The 17844-nt window shown below is 23.6% G+C and overlaps 4 protein-coding genes across 6 annotated transcripts; 3 read left to right on the top strand and 1 right to left on the bottom strand.

Moving 5' to 3' along the window:
- The first annotated feature begins 130 nt into the window (after positions 1–130).
- LOC122711137 (actin-like protein 6B) lies at positions 131–2418 on the top strand. Its single transcript, XM_043929612.1, has 6 exons — positions 131–265; positions 478–823; positions 931–1260; positions 1340–1591; positions 1664–1861; positions 1932–2418. Exons 2-6 carry the CDS (start codon positions 497–499, stop codon positions 2145–2147), a joined length of 1323 nt encoding a protein of 440 aa, XP_043785547.1. The 5' UTR covers positions 131–265; positions 478–496; the 3' UTR covers positions 2148–2418.
- A 599-nt stretch (positions 2419–3017) lies between these two features.
- On the top strand, positions 3018–4916 carry LOC122711163 (odorant receptor 13a-like). The gene is made up of 9 exons (XM_043929653.1): positions 3018–3199; positions 3296–3448; positions 3574–3754; positions 3847–3999; positions 4068–4168; positions 4234–4333; positions 4424–4528; positions 4599–4754; positions 4857–4916. Exons 1-9 carry the CDS (start codon positions 3024–3026, stop codon positions 4914–4916), a joined length of 1185 nt encoding a protein of 394 aa, XP_043785588.1. The 5' UTR covers positions 3018–3023.
- LOC122711162 (serine/threonine-protein kinase atr) lies at positions 4218–15738 on the bottom strand. 2 transcript variants are annotated; one of them, XM_043929652.1, is made up of 39 exons: positions 15554–15738; positions 15268–15473; positions 15023–15193; positions 14812–14969; positions 14587–14736; positions 14317–14515; positions 14088–14224; positions 13447–14006; positions 13191–13355; positions 12640–13122; positions 12390–12567; positions 12069–12314; positions 11868–11984; positions 11637–11759; positions 11324–11571; positions 11031–11252; positions 10776–10947; positions 10577–10703; positions 10398–10522; positions 10168–10328; positions 9940–10100; positions 9674–9864; positions 9524–9608; positions 9278–9423; positions 9094–9210; positions 8590–8954; positions 8272–8532; positions 7973–8198; positions 7721–7905; positions 7455–7660; positions 7209–7381; positions 6981–7124; positions 6762–6919; positions 6443–6674; positions 6247–6385; positions 5909–6023; positions 5680–5833; positions 5279–5515; positions 4218–5193 (listed from the first exon to the last, which is right to left on the bottom strand). In XM_043929652.1, the coding sequence occupies exons 1-39, from the start codon at positions 15598–15600 to the stop codon at positions 5011–5013; spliced, it is 7473 nt and encodes a 2490-aa protein (XP_043785587.1). In that variant the 5' UTR covers positions 15601–15738; the 3' UTR covers positions 4218–5010. The 2 variants fall into 2 exon arrangements, with proteins under 2 accessions (XP_043785587.1, XP_043785586.1); XM_043929651.1 differs by lacking the exons at positions 14317–14515; positions 14587–14736; positions 14812–14969; ... (1 more) ...; positions 15268–15473; positions 15554–15738 and having other exon boundaries at positions 10622–10703; positions 14088–14212.
- A 187-nt stretch (positions 15739–15925) lies between these two features.
- LOC122711198 (high mobility group protein 20A) lies at positions 15926–17818 on the top strand. 2 transcript variants are annotated; one of them, XM_043929735.1, is made up of 7 exons: positions 15926–16093; positions 16199–16351; positions 16449–16632; positions 16707–16986; positions 17070–17151; positions 17216–17431; positions 17503–17818. In XM_043929735.1, exons 2-7 carry the CDS (start codon positions 16261–16263, stop codon positions 17637–17639), a joined length of 990 nt encoding a protein of 329 aa, XP_043785670.1. In that variant the 5' UTR covers positions 15926–16093; positions 16199–16260; the 3' UTR covers positions 17640–17818. The 2 variants fall into 2 exon arrangements, with proteins under 2 accessions (XP_043785670.1, XP_043785669.1); XM_043929734.1 differs by having other exon boundaries at positions 16175–16351.
- Positions 17819–17844: the final 26 nt, after the last annotated feature.

The following is a 17844-nucleotide window of genomic DNA, read 5'->3' as shown; positions in this document are numbered from 1 at the left end:
TACTATATTTTAAAATTATTTATAATAAATCAACAATTTTTATAATTTTATCGGAATATGGATATGAGAAAATTATAAAATTTGATAAAAAAGCATGCTTATCTAGAAGTTATTATGTTTATGGTGGCGGCATTAAGCGTCTTTCTGAATTGAGGTTATGTTTCTGTTGTATTCTGTTGTAGAAATACATAAATAAATGTTGATGTAGTCGTCAAGTATATATATTTTTGCCACTTCATTAAGTTATTTTTGTAAGAAAATTACGGTGAGTTATAAGGTCAAAATAAAAATTTGTTTACAATCAATAAATTTGTTACTATCCTTTATCGCTTTAATATATTTTTATATAGTATATTTATTATTTATATTATTTTTACAGAAAATTTTATTTTAATATAGATATTTCTTAATGATATAAATTTAAGTATTAAATAAGAATTTTATTATTAAGTTTTGTAATTAAAATAATTGTTATAGATATTTTAAAATCAGCAAAATGTCAGGTGGCATGCTTTATGGAGGAGATGAAATTGGAGCTTTAGTATTTGATTTGGGACATCATTCTTTAAGAGTTGGTTATGCTCAAGAAGATACTCCAAAAGCTGAAATTCCAGCTGTTGTAGGTATAGGAGAGGATGGCAATTGTACAGTAACAAAAACAGAACCAATGGATATTGATGATAAAAAACCGGACAACAACATTACACAATCTGGGACCAAATATTATATTGATACTACTATACTTCATGTTCCAAGAAAGAACATGGAAGTTGTAAGTTACATGAAAGATGGAATGATTGAAGATTGGGATCATTTTGAAAAAGTAAAAAATTAATTATAATGTTAATATTATTCTCATTTATCTTTAGAATGATATAATTATATTTTTTATATTGTATTTTATATTATATATTATATTTTATATTATAGGTTTTAGATTATACTTATTCTAAAGTAATTCAATCAGATGCAGAATATCACCCAGTATTGTTTTCTGAATCACCATGGAATGTACGTAGTAAAAGAGAGAAGTTAACTGAATTAATGTTTGAGAAGTATAATGTACCAGCTTATTTCCTTGTTAAAAATGCAGTTCTTGCTGCTTTTGCAAATGGTAGAGCAACTGGTATTGTTGTTGATAGTGGAGCAACACATACTTCTGCTGTACCAGTACAAGATGGTTTTGTATTAACACAGGCAATAGTTAAGTCTCCACTTGGAGGAGATTATATAAGTATGCAGTGCAGACAATTTTTACAAGTATAAATATACTTTCAATTTAATATCGTTTTATGATATATATAAAAAATGGATAATTATATTTTCAAAATAATGACAGGATAATGACATTGATTTGTCCCCTTCTTACATGGTGGGCAGTAAAGAAGTTGTCAAAGATCATGAAAAGCCAAGATGGGTAAAAAAAAAGGGATTACCTGAAGTTACCAAATCTTGGCATAATTATATGGTAAAGAAACTTATTCAGGATTTTCAAGCTACAGTATTGCAAGTCTCAGAAACTCCATATGATGAAAAAATTGTTTCTACAATTCCTGCAGTTCAATATGAATTTCCTACTGGATATCATCAGGTATTTAAGTAATATGTAATCTATTATTAAAGTTTATAAAAGTTAAATATTTAACAAAAAAAATATTTTAAGGATTTTGGAAGTGAAAGATTTCGTATACCGGAAGCACTTTTTGATCCCAGTATGGTACAAATGCGAGGTGGTATGGTTGGTAATACTATGTTAGGAGTAGGTCATATTGTTACAACTAGTGTAGGCATGTGTGATGTTGATGTAAGACCAGCACTTTATGGTAGTGTTGTTGTGACTGGTGGTAATTCATTCATCCAGGTATATTATTAAATAAATTTTATTTTATATAAACAATTTTGTATACCTATTAATATATTGTTCTTTTTAGGGTTTTCCGGAACGTTTAAATCGAGATCTTTCCATGAGAATTCCATCCAGTATGAGATTGAAATTAATTAGTGTAAATGGATGTGCTGAACGACGATTCGGAGCTTGGATCGGTGGATCTATTTTGGCTTCAATTGGAACTTTTCAACAAATGTGGATATCAAGTCAAGAATATGAAGAAAGTGGCAAAAGTCAAGTAGAACGAAAATGTCCTTAAATAAAATGACAAGTTATTTCGATTTATCTTTTTCTAATAATGTTATCAGTACTTGTACAAATATCTTTTGGATAAATTTATTAAGTAAATAATTATAAAATTATATCTGAAAAAAATTAAGTCTGATATACAATTATGAAAGATTTGACTTTTTTTATAATATTCATTTAAGTGTTCTAAAAAATATTGATTTAAGACAATGAGTATAATTTATTTATACGTGATACTAAATAATGACATGTAAGATATACAGTCAAACATAAAAGTTTTATTTATTATTAATGCACCACATAAATGCAATAAAATTTTACAAGACATCTTATGTGTATAAAAAATTGTACTAAAATTTTTATAAAAACTTACAGTAAAAGGCTGTGTCTTTGATATCTCTATTGTTATTGATGTTCCTTGACTATGTTTCTATTTAAAATGAACTTTAATTATCAAGATACTTTTTTCTCATGAAATAAAATAGAATAGATAGCTAAATAAAATAGACAGCTTTCTAAAGTTCTTTTTCCTTTTAATCACACTTAATATTCTCTGTAAAATTATATAGGAATAATATATGATCTAAGGATATAGCTTCAAAAGGAATTCATTAAATGATGATTTGCATGTACCTATACATGCTTTAGGGATCAGAACATAGAGCTCTATAAAGAAAATATATCATTACATTCTTAATAATTTAGGATAATAATTAAACATGTTAAATTTATAATATCTCTTTTAAAAGTAGTTGTTCCGTAATGATGGAATGAATCCTACAGATAAAATTTAAGTTGTGTACAAACATAATTTTTCAGTTTATAAATTACATTATTTATTTAAAATGTATTTGTTGCAATGAATTAAATGTCTAATCAAAATACAATGAATATTAGAAATTATGTTTTCATAAATCAATTAGTACTAAAATTTGTTGGATTTTATCCAATAAGTATTATAAGATATGTTATATGCATTAGTTGCATTATGTTTATTGTTATACCACAAATAATAATGATTTATATAAATTGGAATGATTTAAATATTGTTATGGAAACAGGGTTGGAATTTTTAAAAACGAAATAACTAATTTAATTATGTATAAAAATATTTATTAAATTATTAAAATATTAAATTTTTTTCATCATCTTTTTTAGTTCAACTTTATTGACAATTTTACTTGCTGCATTGAAATCAATAGTTTGGATATTTAATAGAAAAAATTTGGAATTTTTTATTGAATTTATGCTGACAGATTATTGGAAAATAATTGAAACTAATGTTTTTGAATATTTACAAGAATATGCAATGTAAATAATTTTTAATATTTTTAATATTTATAATTTTTAACATTAGAAATTATATTATTTTTCTATAATTGTAATTTCAAATAACAGTAGTTATAGTTTCAAATAACAATATATATATATTTCAGATATGCTAAGAACATTACCAAAGGTTATTTCATTTCAATGTGTAATGCCTTATTACTTTTCTTTAGTTTACCTATTATTGAAATATTAATTAAAAATGAAAACTTAAATAATTTTACTATAAAAAATTTTCCATTTGCTGCATCATATCCTATAACTTTTTATAAGTTTCCCTTTTATGAGGTATCATTTTATTTCACTTTTTTATTATAAATATTCATTATAGTTATATTTTATTTTATTATAGTTTTTAATTTATACAAATGCATATATAGATTGCATATATATCTCAAATATTGGCAACAAGTATTTGTTGTCTGATGATGCTTGCAATTGATAGCTTAATTGCAACTGCTCTACTTCATACTTGTGGACATTTTATAGTGCTTAAAGAAAATTTAAAAAATCTGGATACATACATATATAATGTATGTATATTTTTTTATCATTATAATAACAATATTTATTTATATTTAAAATAATCTTGTTTTTCCAGTTAACTAGTTTGAAGACTAATTCAAAACATATAAATAAGAATTTATACGAAATAAAAACTCAAATAATATATATAATTAAACATCATCAACTAATTCTCTGGTAAATAAATTTATTATTATTTCAAAAAAATTTTATTATTTCTTATTCACTTTAGTGTAATTCAGGTTTTGTGATAATATGGAAAAGAATTTTCATTTAATGCTTTTTTTACAAGCAATAATCAGTAGTCTAATAATTTGTTTCGTCGGATTTCAGATTTCTATAGTAAGTATATTTATAAAATTTAAAAAATCATATTAAAATATAAACACTTTATTGTATATTATCAAATATATATATATTTTTTTATTATAGGCATTAACAGAACAATCTAAATTTCTTGAATCTTTTTCTCACTTAATTGTATCGCTTTTTCAACTATTACTTTTCTGTTTTCCCGGAGATATTTTAATGCGACAGGTAATATTAACATATATATACAAAAACAGATGTAATTATTTAAATTTTAAATTAATTCTCATTGAGACAGAGTTTCAATATAAGCATAGCTGCATATTCTATACAATGGTATCAATTGCCAATTTTTATTAAAGATGAAATATATATGATTATATTACGTTCTCAAAAACCTAGTTTTATTACTGCAGGAAAATTATATATAATGCATTTAGAAAATTTTACCGCGGTAAGATTTTATTAAAATATATATATATATATGTAAAATTTTTATTAGCATATTAACATTTTAAATTGCAATAATTATCTGATAATTTACATACATTTGCAGATACTTAGTACTGCATTTTCATATTTTATGATGCTTCAAAGCTTCAATACAGAAGCTTAGAAATTAAAATTGGTTTGTATAATTTTTCATTAGTGATAGATTATTATCTGATATATAAATATTATATTATTATATATTATATTGATAATATTTTTTACATATATGCACCCCATCCAAAGTACATTTGACAAAGATTATCTACATTTGTTGCTTCTAGAATCAAATGATTAGTTTGTCCCTCGACACTAAGATTTAAAGCAATGTTTTCTAATTTTTTTCCATGATATCGAATTAATCCTTTCAATCGTTGTTCTATATTTTTTATATGTTCTACAGCCTAAAATATTCAATTATATTTTATATTCTATATTAATAATTTATATTGCATACACATTATTAATATCTATTATATTATAACTTACTTTTTCATTTGTTTTTTCACTACCTTCACCCATATGATTTTTATTCCAGCTTACTAGAGGATCATACACGAATGGCGTCAATACACTTAATAACGTACTACTTTGTTGTCGAAGAACCCTCATAGTTATTTCACAAGCACGCCTAAATGGTCCTTCAATTTTTAATGGTCCCATAGCATCTACCATGTTATGCGTTAATCGAAATGGTACACGTTCTGGCCACTCAAATAATTCTCCCTGATAACAGAAATATAATTTTAATTATTAAAATACCTACTGTATAAAAAAAATATATATATATATATCTCATTAGTTATATTTATTTTGTTTAATTATTGTAACAATAAATAAAAATGAAGCATATTGTGAATTTAATTTATGACTAAATTTAATATATGTACCCTATTAAATAAACAATTAAAATCTACGTGTACACAATCTCCACATTTAGAATCAAATAATATATTTTCTCCATGGCGATCTCCAAGACCAAGAATGTATCCCACCATAGACATTACGGCTGTAGTTCTAATATAGGCAGTACGTGCTTCGTACCTATTTTTATATATAATCATATTTTTATGCATTTAAATAATAAATTTTTATTTTATTTATAGAAATAAAATATACCATCCATATGGATCAGGAAATGTAAGACGAAACCAATCTCCAAGTACCGATGCATGTCGCGGAAGAAGTTGTTCTAAAAATACTTTTCTTTTTTTTTCTAATGGATCTTTCAATGCTGAAATATAATATCCAAGTAAGAATTTTTATAATTATTTATAATTTAATTTTGCAATATATATATATTTTGAATATATATATATTAATATAACTTCATTTATATGAATTTATTATGTAAAATAAGTATGTATTTATATAATAAGGGCTTACTAATTTCCTTTATTATTTATTTTATTGATGAAAATTTCAATAAATAAATAGAATATTATATTTCTACTTACAACATAATATACTTCTAAGTTCTCTATTTGAAATTGCAATACCTCTTTCTTTATATAAACTTATTATAATAGGTCTAAATCCAACTAAATTTGGTATCCATTCTACTAAACCGCATTCTTCATTGAGAGGTACAACACTCTGTAATTTAAATAATATTAATTAAAATTATGTATAATAAGATCACTTTTGACTTACATATGTCCGAATATATAATCTTCTTTGCCGTGATTCTGGATCATTTTGAAGATATTTATTTACAATATCGTTAAATTCCATTAATCTAAAATCTCTTCGTAAATCATCTTTTGGTTTACACATAAATAGATATTCTTTACCATCTGATCCTTTTAATGTAATACGTCGTGGTCTTTGAAGAGATGGCATAACAACCACATTATCTTCTATTCCTGATATATGAATCCAATTTCTGGAAATTATAAAACAAATTTTTTAAGATAATAAACAAGATAAAATAAAAAGAATAATACGCAATAGATAATGATGATGTACATACGAAGAAAATGCATTATGATTTTCTAATGACATGCCCTTAGATGGCAAATGCAATTGTCTAAATTTAGTTGTTGGTATCATTATCGAACTAAATTCTTTATTTGAAAGTAAACGAGGAAGATTCCGGGACAAGAGATTTATTGTAGTATTCATAATCCCCTATTAAAATATTATAAAATATCATAATATCAAAATTTATATAAAATATTATTTTACTTACATCTGGAATTGCTTTATTGGATAGTTCAATTAATCTTTCCCATAATTTATGAAAATCTGAAATAAGTTTTGTCATTTCTGGTGTTTTAAGTTTGATATGACTGAGAATTTCTTGACAACGTTTCTGACGTGCTGGATAAGACGACTAAAAAATTGTTTATCAAAACTTTTATTTATTAATAACTTTTATATTATTTAAAAATTATTAATAATTTTTAAAAAAACTTACATTAATAACAGATGCCATCATCCATAAACTATGTTGAGGATAAGCATGAATTAATTTTACTAATATTGTACAAATAGTTTTCTGTACTTCAATAGAAGGATGGCATATTCTCGAAACAAGTTGGCTAAATGCAGTCAGCCACATGAATATCGGTAATCTTTCTTGATACACTTCTAGATTATAAAAAACGAATTATTTAATTTTAAAATTTTATTTTAGCTATTAAACGAATTATATATTATTTACCCATAATTTTTGACATTTTCAATAATGCATCTTTTCGTAATTTGATTTGTTCTTGATTTGATTGATTCATAAGATTATTAGATCGTGTTGCACGAGAAGCAAAATCCAACCATATAGTTAACATTCTTGGCATAGACTGATGAATATATTTGCAACCATATTGAAGTGATTTCCCATAATAATTCATAGTATGCACTTGTAAATCTCTAAATATATTTATAATTAATTATTTTTTCTATTTAAAATATTATTTATCTCGTGCTTACCGTCCTCTTGAATCTTTCTCTTCATCTGTCATTCTATCTATAACAGATTCGTAATATCGTGCACAAAATAGTAAACTTTTTTCCCATTCTCTCCACACTTCAATAGCTTCTTTGTAATTTATGATATTAGCATCAGTATCTACATTAACTGTTTCATCATTATATTTTGCATATAAAAGTTTTGCCTATAACAAATAAATTATTAATATCATTTGATAATATTATACTATATTTCTATATATTATACTATACCTTTGCACATTGTTTTCTTTCTTCTAAACATTCTCCTGATGATAAGTTTTTGTAATACATAGCTGGCTGAAAATAACTAGAAAAACATCGCTTTAATGTTATAAAAGCATCTTCCTGACAACCTTTTTGCCAATATAATTGAGCTTGTTCTATATAAAGTTGCTGGGGAGGACAAGAATCGCTCGCTGATAAAATATACATATACGCTTGTTGATGCTGTCTATTCCTAAATAAAAACTATAAATTAAAAATTAAAAGACAAAATGAGATAACAAATATTTATAAATATTAATACAAACTTTCTTGCAATTTTTGCACTTTTAAGCCAAATCTTTCCAATTTCTTGTTTGAGTATTGAATTTTCTTTGTTTTCAATTTCTTTTTGCAATTGAAGTGCTAAGTCTAGTGTAGCTCTACGCATACTTAATACAAATTCTACTCCTCGAGAAGCACGAACAAGTTGACCACGTTTTTCCCATTCTTCAAATATCATTGGTAATTGTTCTATATTGTTTAACATAGTAGCAATTGCCTTATCGAATTCATTTAGAATATGTAGCCTATATAAAAAAATATTATAAATATCTTTTAATGTCAAATGTGATTTTAAATCTTACTTCATGATATAAGAATAGCTTTGTTGATAAGCCCCTGGACGTGAAGCATCTTCTAAAAGTGACACTAGATTCCTTTTCAAAGATGTTAAATCAGGTTTAATACCTTTTTTAAGATCTTCAAGTAATATATGCTTTATATTCTTTTGAGAAGTGTCATCAAATCTAATAAAATGAGCTAATCTCCAAAATGGTTCTTGTTCAATCATTAATGATTCTAATTCTGGTCGATTACTCAAAACTCCTTCCGTAATATGTTTTGCTGTAAAAGGTTGATCAAGTCCAAGATAACATTGGATCATTCCTTGCAAATACGTATGCTTTAAAGTCTTCTTTTGTGCTAATCTCTCGTAACACGTCGCAGCATCCTAATATATTTTATGCCCATTTTGAATATATATAATATAATATATACATTGAATACATATATAATAAATTCATAAATAATATATATATATATATATATATATATATATAATAAATTCATAAGTAAATACTTTATCTTACTTGAAGCTGTCCATTAACTTCATGAGCTAAGACTAATTGTTGAACAGTAGGAGTATGATCTTGAGTAGCTAATATACCAGATATACCATCTGGTTCATCTAATTGTGCATATATTTTCTAGAAAAAAAGAAAAATAAGAATTATAATAAACTACTCTTAATTTTATTATTGATTTAGAACTTACAGCAAGTAATCCGCCCTCCAATGCTTCTGATAATCCTTTATTAGAAGAAATCATATGTTGCTCTAAATACATTAATGCTCTATGATATTCTTGAAATTGATAACAGCCTTCTGCTACTACTAATGCATTTAATGTTTCACAAAAATCTAAATTGATTTAAGAACAATATACATTCATTAATAATTATATTTTATTAGTAATAAATTTTATTATTAATAAAATATATATATATATATAAAAACTTACTTTTTAAAGCTTTATATTTATAATCATGAACTAATCGTTGTTCCCAAAGCCATCTTTGTAAATGATCTAACACTGAAAATATAATCTATCCAAAAATTATAAAAAAAATTATTAAATGAATAAAAATAATATCATTTTTTATTTCTATACCTGTGCACAACGTGTACGTCTTGTTTCTTCAGAAATTCTAATATCTAACTTTACATTGTGTCCATGTCTAAGAGGTCTATGACGTGATAATTCAGAATCAAGTATAGGCTTTTTTCTAACATCTATAATTGTCAACATTTCTTCTCGTATTTTTGCATGTTCTTGTTCGGTACCATTTGTTATTATATATGCTGTAAATAAAAAAATATGTTCATTTAAATTATATATATTTTATTATTGAATATAATATTAATAAAAATACTTACAAACAACATGAGGTAAACAAAATGTTAATATTTTTATATCTCGCTTCAATGCCAATTTGCATGCACATAATACATTATTAAGAATTTCATCATGGATATTATTAAACATATTACAAAGCCAATTATAAGCCCAATTTTCTACAGAAGAACCAGCTTCAGAACTGTTTGAAAAATCAGTTAGTGAATATAATAAATAGTTAAAGATTTTTTTTTTAATCAGACATTTACCCATAAATAGGATGAGGAAACGTTTCATTATCGCTAACAGTTGCAATTTTATAATGTGAAGTTAAAAAAGGAGTAATAATCTGTTTCATAGATATAGGTAAATTATTCCATAATTCATTGTTTTTACCTTGAGGTGAAATATCATATGTTTTTAAAATTTCCTAAAATCATTTACACTTTTAAAAATATTTATTTATAGTACAAAAATTATAAGATGATATGCTACTTACTTGAATAGCAAGTGAAAAACAATCCATACTCTGACTACTTTTCTGCATTTGAAATGCTCGAACATGTTCAAAAAGTATAGCACATGCAAATTCTTCATTCATATCAGCAATAAATTTACTATCAACTAAAATTTAAAATGGATTAAAATAAAAGACAAATAAATTAATAAATAATATACCTCTAGAAATAATTCTACGAGGAAGAAGACTTGGTTCAATAGCACCTAATTCTCCTAAACATTCACCATAAAGTAGACGGATATTTTCATCTTTATGTTGACATCCAATTAATAATGTATGTAATAGCTAAAAAGGTATAATCATATCATAATTATTATAATTTATAAGTATATTTTTTACTTTAAATAATAAATGTACTTCAACTATCAGTGGATGAATATTTGTTTCACTTAAAATCATTTCATTCAATTGGCTACGATTTTCAGCTAGAAATTTTTGTAAATACATTAATGCTCTGATTATTACTTCATCCGTTTCATGCGTAATTCGTTCAATCCATAATTTTAAGTTTGCTTCAAAACCTTTAGGTCTAAAATTTATAAAATATATTAGACATATATTTAATAATTAAGAAAATAAATAAATATATATATATTTTAAATTTTAGTTTACCTAGTTTGCAAAATATGTGCTTTAATTATATTTGATATTTCAATTGGAATATCAATATCATCTATAAAAAATAATTCTGCAATGTAATCTGGACATTCTTCATTACATTTAATAATCAGAAACTTTAGCATTGCAATTATTTTTTCTTTATACATATTTAATAATGATATCAATGAAACATATATAGTTGGTAACAATGGACCAAGTTCTTTAATAGCTATACTAAAATAAAAAACATAAAACATATATTATTTATTATATATTATGAAAACATAATGATTATTATTACATACTTATGAATGAATGCATTCCATGCATCACACAAAAGGGGTCCAAATCCTGGTCTTTTAAATCCTAATGAAGTTCGTAATGTCGCTAAGATTTTATATCTTAATGGTGTCAAATACTGTGAACCCATATAATGCATTAGTGCAGCTAATGAAGCAAGTGCAGATTGCTGAGTATGTTCATCTGATTTTGATCCAAGTTTTATATCAAAGTTAACTAATATACCATGTAAACGTAAATTCAAATAAGACTCCTGCAAATATTGTACATATTTATAATTTTTCTTTTAAAAAGAAACATATAAATATATAAACTTACAATCCCTTTATGTATAATGTAATTTTTTTCTAAATTACTATCATAATCAGATATAATTTTTAATAATCCAATTATCTTTTCAGGAGATTCATGAAAATTTAACATTAGTTTTTCAAATATACCCTATTAAATATATTTATTGAAATTAATAAAATTAAATATATAAAAATATTTATTAGTAAAATTAATAATATAACAAAAATATTTATAATCATTATCAATCATTATTACCATAAATGATTGCTTTATTAGAAGAGATAAATTTGTTTGTGTAATTTTTGAAACTAATCTCAAACACTCCATAGCGGTAGTAAGAGGCATGTTTAAAAATGCATAACTGCAAATATACTAAAAAAACAAATATTTAAATTAAAATTATATTCTATAATAAAAAAAACAAAAAAAATATATTTCTTTTATTAATACACGTACAGAAAAATATTCTTTTAACATTTGTTTTTCATCCATACTAATTAATTCAGCTATATCATGTAAGAGAGTTCTTGCATTTGGTACATCAATAATAAAAGAAAGCAAATAGCATATTGCATAATGCCCATCTTTGCGTAATAATTGACGTGATCCTTCATATCCAATACATTTTGCAACACGATGTATAGATGTAGCTATGTTGTAAGAATAATGTATGAAATTATAAACTGCACATTGCATTATAAGCTAAAATGAAAAAAATTGCTTTCAAAAAATAAAATGACATCTAATTTCTACCTAATTTCAATAAAATTTATGTACCTTAAGAAAATTTTTTTTATATCGAATATATAAAATTTTTGGAGAAACTTTTAAGAATTTAGCAATATCGTGATAAGCAGTAATTGCAAATGCTATTGCTGCTGAAGATGATGTTGAATGCACTATAGTAATCAAAAATATATTTAAAATATATCTTTCAATTATATGTAATGGAATACTAAAATTAAAAATAAAAAAATTAGAATATATCTAATAATTAAAATAGATATTTTTTAAATATATATCATACCATGCACAATTTTTTGCAGTAACAAGTAAAGTATCATGCAATGCATGATTTGAATTTGTTAAAGCTTTCATAACTGCATGTGCTATAATATTAATAAGTGATTCAACAAATTCATCTAAACAAATCAATGCATTTTCATTTTCAATAGACATCATAAATTTTGATATATTTATTTTATTCAATAATAATCTTTTTATTACTTTAGCAATATTGGAACGAATTTCAAAATTTTCATCTTCTACATATGAAAACCATATTCTTGCTATTTCATTATTGTTAAAAGACTTAATGTGATTTGAAAAAGAAAGAATATTTTTAGAGATTTGCAAACGTACTGAAACAAAATTCGAAAATAATAATTTAAAATATGGCTGAAGTAGATGATCATATTCTTCCGAGATATAAGCATTAGAATTTATACTGTTTTCAGATATTTCATTACAATATGTACATTCTAATGTCCATGTTATATTATCAGATTCCCTGTTAATAAAAATATTTTATGAAATACTTCATTAGTAAGCAAAATAAATTATATGATAAAAAATTACCTTATGAAATTTCCACATCCTGATAAATAACAACTTATTTTGCTCAAAGCAATCACAAGCATTTCATGAAGTTTCTGTTCTTTTGAATGTAATGCAGGTTGAAGAATGTATTTTGAAATATTTTCCAATTGTATTTCTTTATTCTTTAAAAGTAGTACACTATTCCTACAAATTTTTTACACGATTTAATATATCTTTATTATTTTATATTTATTCATATTTTATTACTTTCAGTTTTTCAAATATAATTACTTACAATATTGCTGCTGCTGCTATATCAGTTTGATAATTCATTATACATGTATGTAATATTTTTAATCGTTCCATTCCTCTTCCATATTCGCAAAGAACTTCAAGACAGATTAACATTGCAGCAGTATCAACAGATTTAAAAACTTCTTTTGCATGATTATTTATTATATCCATAGAAATTTCAATATGTTGCATAAATGGTAATGTTAATATTTTTTGAATTAAATCTTTATTTGATTCATCATGTGCTATCATGTGAATTAAACATTCAAAAATTATATTTTTTTGCTCATATTGTCCAGAATTTAGATTCTGCAACAATAACTTTAAAATATAATCTAACTCATCTGTATACAAAATCATTTCCAATTGTAATTCTTTTAACCATGATTGTAAAATACGAGATGCTCTTAAAATATGCATGGTGATTTTAAATTTTTCTTTCTGTGTTGCAGTTATTAATTCTTTTTTTAATAAATTCCATGAATCACATGTACAAATATTTGCATTAACTACATGTTTCATATCAATAAGAATATAGTGAATAAAAATGATAATGAAATCCTATAATAATTTTATATTCAATATATAACATAAAAATTTATATATTAAATATATCATAACATAAATTTAATTGTTACAAACCGGATAGTATTCAAAATATGAAATAAATTTTTTTGTTTTAGAAAAAGTATAAATTCTTGGTTTCATAATAAAATTTTGCAGAATTTTGTTATATGCAACTTTTTTTATTTGTTCTATAGCATTAAAATTGCTATAACCTAAAGATAAAATTTTAATTTATAGTCTGTTATAAAAATATAAAAATAAAAAAAATGTTAGAGTTAAAAATATTAACATATAATTAACTTACATTTTATTTCATTAATTATAAAATCAATGATTTGAAAGCATAATTCAATACCATTTGAAGATAATGGCAAAAATTGAATAAATTGAACACATGTCCATAAAAATTGATTTAACTGATTCTCGGATATATGATACAAGTTTATCCAAATAGGAAGCATTTTAATAATCTCAATAATATAGAGAATCAAATTTTCATATTCCTTAAAAAAAAAAATTTAATTTTAAGGATATATATATTTGTTAATTTTTATTAATAATATAATATATTTACTTGTTTACTAAATAATGAAAATTCCATTAATTTTATAGAAAGATCTAATGCTATAAATTTTACATTTGGAACAGATATAATCATTATTTTTAATATTCTTTCAGATAATATTTTATGGTTCCAAACAAAAACTCCTGTTTTTGTTATAATCTAAAGAAATAAATAGATATAAAAATTTGTATAACAATATAAAATACTAATAGAAATTAAGTACAAATGTATTACTTTAAAAATAGATGTTTGTACTAATGGTAAATCATAATATTTTATTGTTACAGGAAATGTTTGTAGATCCAAATTTTCTATGATATTTCTTTCTGTATGAAATTTGCTTAATATAATTCTATCTTCTTCTGAATTCATTCTATAAAATTCTGATATCTCTGAAATAATTAATGTTATTATAATATATATATATATTATTTTGAATACATACCTTCAAGAATATCCATATATTCATTGCTAATTGTTTCAAACATTGTGATATGATGTCTAGATAATATTCTAAGCATACATGCTTGTATTTCTATACTATTGTTGAGAATTTCATTACTTAAAGGATTTCCTACTAGATAAAACATAATGCCGAACAACCAAGTGGTAAATGCTATAATTAAAATAAATTATATTTTTATGAAATCTTATTAGATCATTATTAATTATTTTTTATAATTTTTTTACCAGTATATTGACATTTTAATGTTTCATTTTGCATCCCATTGCTGAAAGGTGGAACTAAAACTGTAGTTAAAGTAGCTGACCGTTTAATTATAGATTCCAAAAGAGAACAAAGAGTTTGTTTAGCGGTTGCATTTTTTAAATCAGAAAATATTGCAATTACAGGACTATTAATGAATTTCCATACCGAATCTGCCACTGTTACATGACTAGAAAAATTGTTTCTTTATTAATGTTTATATACAAAATTTTATTCATTATAAGAAATTAAACAAACTAATTTAATTACCTGGTATTATTTTGAATTGAATTAATTGAATTATCGTGTACTTCCATATTATAGTCTTAAATATGAAATATGAAATATATAAAATTAAATGTTACATTATAATAAAATGAAATTATTATCAAATATTTATTTATACAACGAATAGAAGATTTCGTTTAAAAATAATGTAAGTTGGATCTTATCACACCATATTCAATCAAATTGAATGTGATTCACTAAAAGCTTGTTCTCAAATCTAAAATGTTTTGATTCAGCGGTAAAATCATCATTTGAATTAACTTCATTTAAATTTTTCTCATGAAAATTTGGCTTTAGTGTTTATGCTAACCAATTTTTATGATTATATAGTTTCATCAATATTTTGTTTTTGTCAAAAATTAATTTTTTGCAAAATATATATAATAAAATAATACTGATTCGAATTAGTTACAACGCTTTCTTTGTACTTTGTTACAGATTTATTAATACTTTTATTATTTAACCTAATAAACTAATATTAACATATCTTACATTAGATTATTAGAAAATAATTAATTTTAGGTAAGTAATAATATTTTATATTCATCGAATTTAATATTTTGAATATTATAAAATAATGTTGCATTTTATATAATCTTTCAGAGGTTAATATAATTCAAATTTTAGATTTATTTAAAATAAATAATACATTCTACTATACAACTAAATATAAAAACTTATAATTAAAAATGAGTGAAAGTGTATCAATTAATGATGTACTTGAAAGTAATGGTGCATCAGAACAAGCCACTTACAATGGAGAAAGTGAAGAACATACAAGTATGTTAATTTTTTAAATTATTAATATTTTTAATTTCTATAAGTTTAAGAAATATTTTTTTATATTATTACTTAATTATAATAATTTATTTTTCAGACAAATCACCTGGAAGTGGAGAAGATAAAATACCTGATTCAATATGTGATAATGGAATTAAAAAAAATAATGTAACTCCTATAATTGGAAGTAATAATACAAATACAACTAATAGAGCTAAAAAGAGAAAGAAAACTCCTAGAGATGCTACTGCTCCAAAACAACCTTTAACTGGTTACTTCAGGTATATTTTTTTATAATTAAAAAAAATATAATTAAAATTAAAAGCATATTTGACAACAAATTTTTAAAAAACAGATTTTTAAATGATCGAAGAGAAAAAGTAAGAAGTGAAAATCCTACTTTATCATTTGCTGAAATTACAAAACTTCTTGCTTCAGAATGGAGTACTTTACCTGCTGATCAAAAACAACAATATTTAGATGCAGCTGAACAAGATAAAGAACGCTATAATCGTGAATTTAGTGATTATAAACAAACAGAAGCATACAGGTTGTTTAGTGAAAAACAATCTTCAGAAAAGCAACAAGAAAGCAAAAAAGAAAGAAATGGAACTGATATAAATTCTGAGCAAAATGTATAATATTTGTATCTTAATTAATTATTAATTTTGTTTCAATTTATTTATTATATAATTATTAATATTTAATATTTTACCAGGATATTCAACAAGATAAAGATAACGACTTTACAGGTTTTGATATACCTATTTTTACAGAGGAATTTTTGGATCATAATAAAGGTAAATAATTTTTTTTGAATCATCATATATAAAAATTTCTTTTATATAATTTTTATATATACAGCATGTGAGGCTGAATTAAGACAATTAAGAAAAGCTACTTCAGATTATGAAGCTCAGAATGCAGTGCTTCAAAGACATGTAGACAGTTTATATGCAGCTGTAAATCGTTTGGAATCTGAAACAAATCAACAACGCACGACTAATCAAGCTTTACAGCGTCATTTGGATTCTCTTCGTTCACAATTAGCTGGTTGCTTTGCTACAATATCTTTGCCAGGTTGAATCTGTATCTTAATTTTATATTTGTATTTTATATATTTATAATTAATGCTTATATGTTATTTGTAGGAATGAATGAAGGTGCAACATTACAAAATATAGATAATTACGTTGAAAGACTTGAATCATTATTAAATGGCAATGTTGAACAATCTTTACGAAACGCTGTACGTAATGCTGTATCTCGTCTTGAATTAATTGGATGACGATCACCTCCCGGTAGTACAGCTACTACATCAATGAAACATCATCGTTCAAGACACTCACATCGAAAATAAAAAAGAGTAATTGTGTTCTTTTTTATATATTTTGTAAAATATATTTTTTTTAATATTGTATGCTCCCTAGTTTAATAATTACAAATAATAATTTTCTTCCCAATTCATGATTATAAAATCATGATTTACTTTT

This window comes from Apis laboriosa, unplaced genomic scaffold, assembly GCF_014066325.1.
Source record: "Apis laboriosa isolate Shangri-la unplaced genomic scaffold, ASM1406632v1 scaffold16_cov148, whole genome shotgun sequence".
In the NCBI taxonomy this organism is placed as follows: domain Eukaryota; kingdom Metazoa; phylum Arthropoda; class Insecta; order Hymenoptera; family Apidae; genus Apis; species Apis laboriosa.
Note: the sequence above shows the minus strand (reverse complement) of the source record. Positions and strands in the feature narration are given on the sequence as shown.

What these genes read in the sequence shown, in the direction of transcription:
- LOC122711163 (XM_043929653.1), top strand. Translation starts at nt 3,024, where the DNA reads ATGAATATTAGAAATTATGTTTTCATAAATCAATTAGTACTAAAATTT. An exon ending in GAGATATTTTAATGCGACAG is followed by an intron (nt 4,529 to 4,598) that starts GTAATATTAACA and finishes TCATTGAGACAG; the next exon opens with AGTTTCAATATAAGCATAGC. An exon ending in ATTTAGAAAATTTTACCGCG is followed by an intron (nt 4,755 to 4,856) that starts GTAAGATTTTAT and finishes ATACATTTGCAG; the next exon opens with ATACTTAGTACTGCATTTTC.
- LOC122711137 (XM_043929612.1), top strand. Translation starts at nt 497, where the DNA reads ATGTCAGGTGGCATGCTTTATGGAGGAGATGAAATTGGAGCTTTAGTA. An exon ending in ATTGGGATCATTTTGAAAAA is followed by an intron (nt 824 to 930) that starts GTAAAAAATTAA and finishes TTTATATTATAG; the next exon opens with GTTTTAGATTATACTTATTC. An exon ending in TTCCTACTGGATATCATCAG is followed by an intron (nt 1,592 to 1,663) that starts GTATTTAAGTAA and finishes AAATATTTTAAG; the next exon opens with GATTTTGGAAGTGAAAGATT.
- LOC122711198 (XM_043929735.1), top strand. Translation starts at nt 16,261, where the DNA reads ATGAGTGAAAGTGTATCAATTAATGATGTACTTGAAAGTAATGGTGCA. An exon ending in ATTTTTGGATCATAATAAAG is followed by an intron (nt 17,152 to 17,215) that starts GTAAATAATTTT and finishes TTATATATACAG; the next exon opens with CATGTGAGGCTGAATTAAGA. An exon ending in TGCTACAATATCTTTGCCAG is followed by an intron (nt 17,432 to 17,502) that starts GTTGAATCTGTA and finishes TGTTATTTGTAG; the next exon opens with GAATGAATGAAGGTGCAACA.
- LOC122711162 (XM_043929652.1), bottom strand. Translation starts at nt 15,600, where the DNA reads ATGGAAGTACACGATAATTCAATTAATTCAATTCAAAATAATACCAG. An exon ending in ATAGCAGCAGCAGCAATATT is followed by an intron (nt 13,356 to 13,446) that starts GTAAGTAATTAT and finishes AAAAATTTGTAG; the next exon opens with GAATAGTGTACTACTTTTAA. An exon ending in TAAATATAAAGCTTTAAAAA is followed by an intron (nt 9,424 to 9,523) that starts GTAAGTTTTTAT and finishes AAATCAATTTAG; the next exon opens with ATTTTTGTGAAACATTAAAT.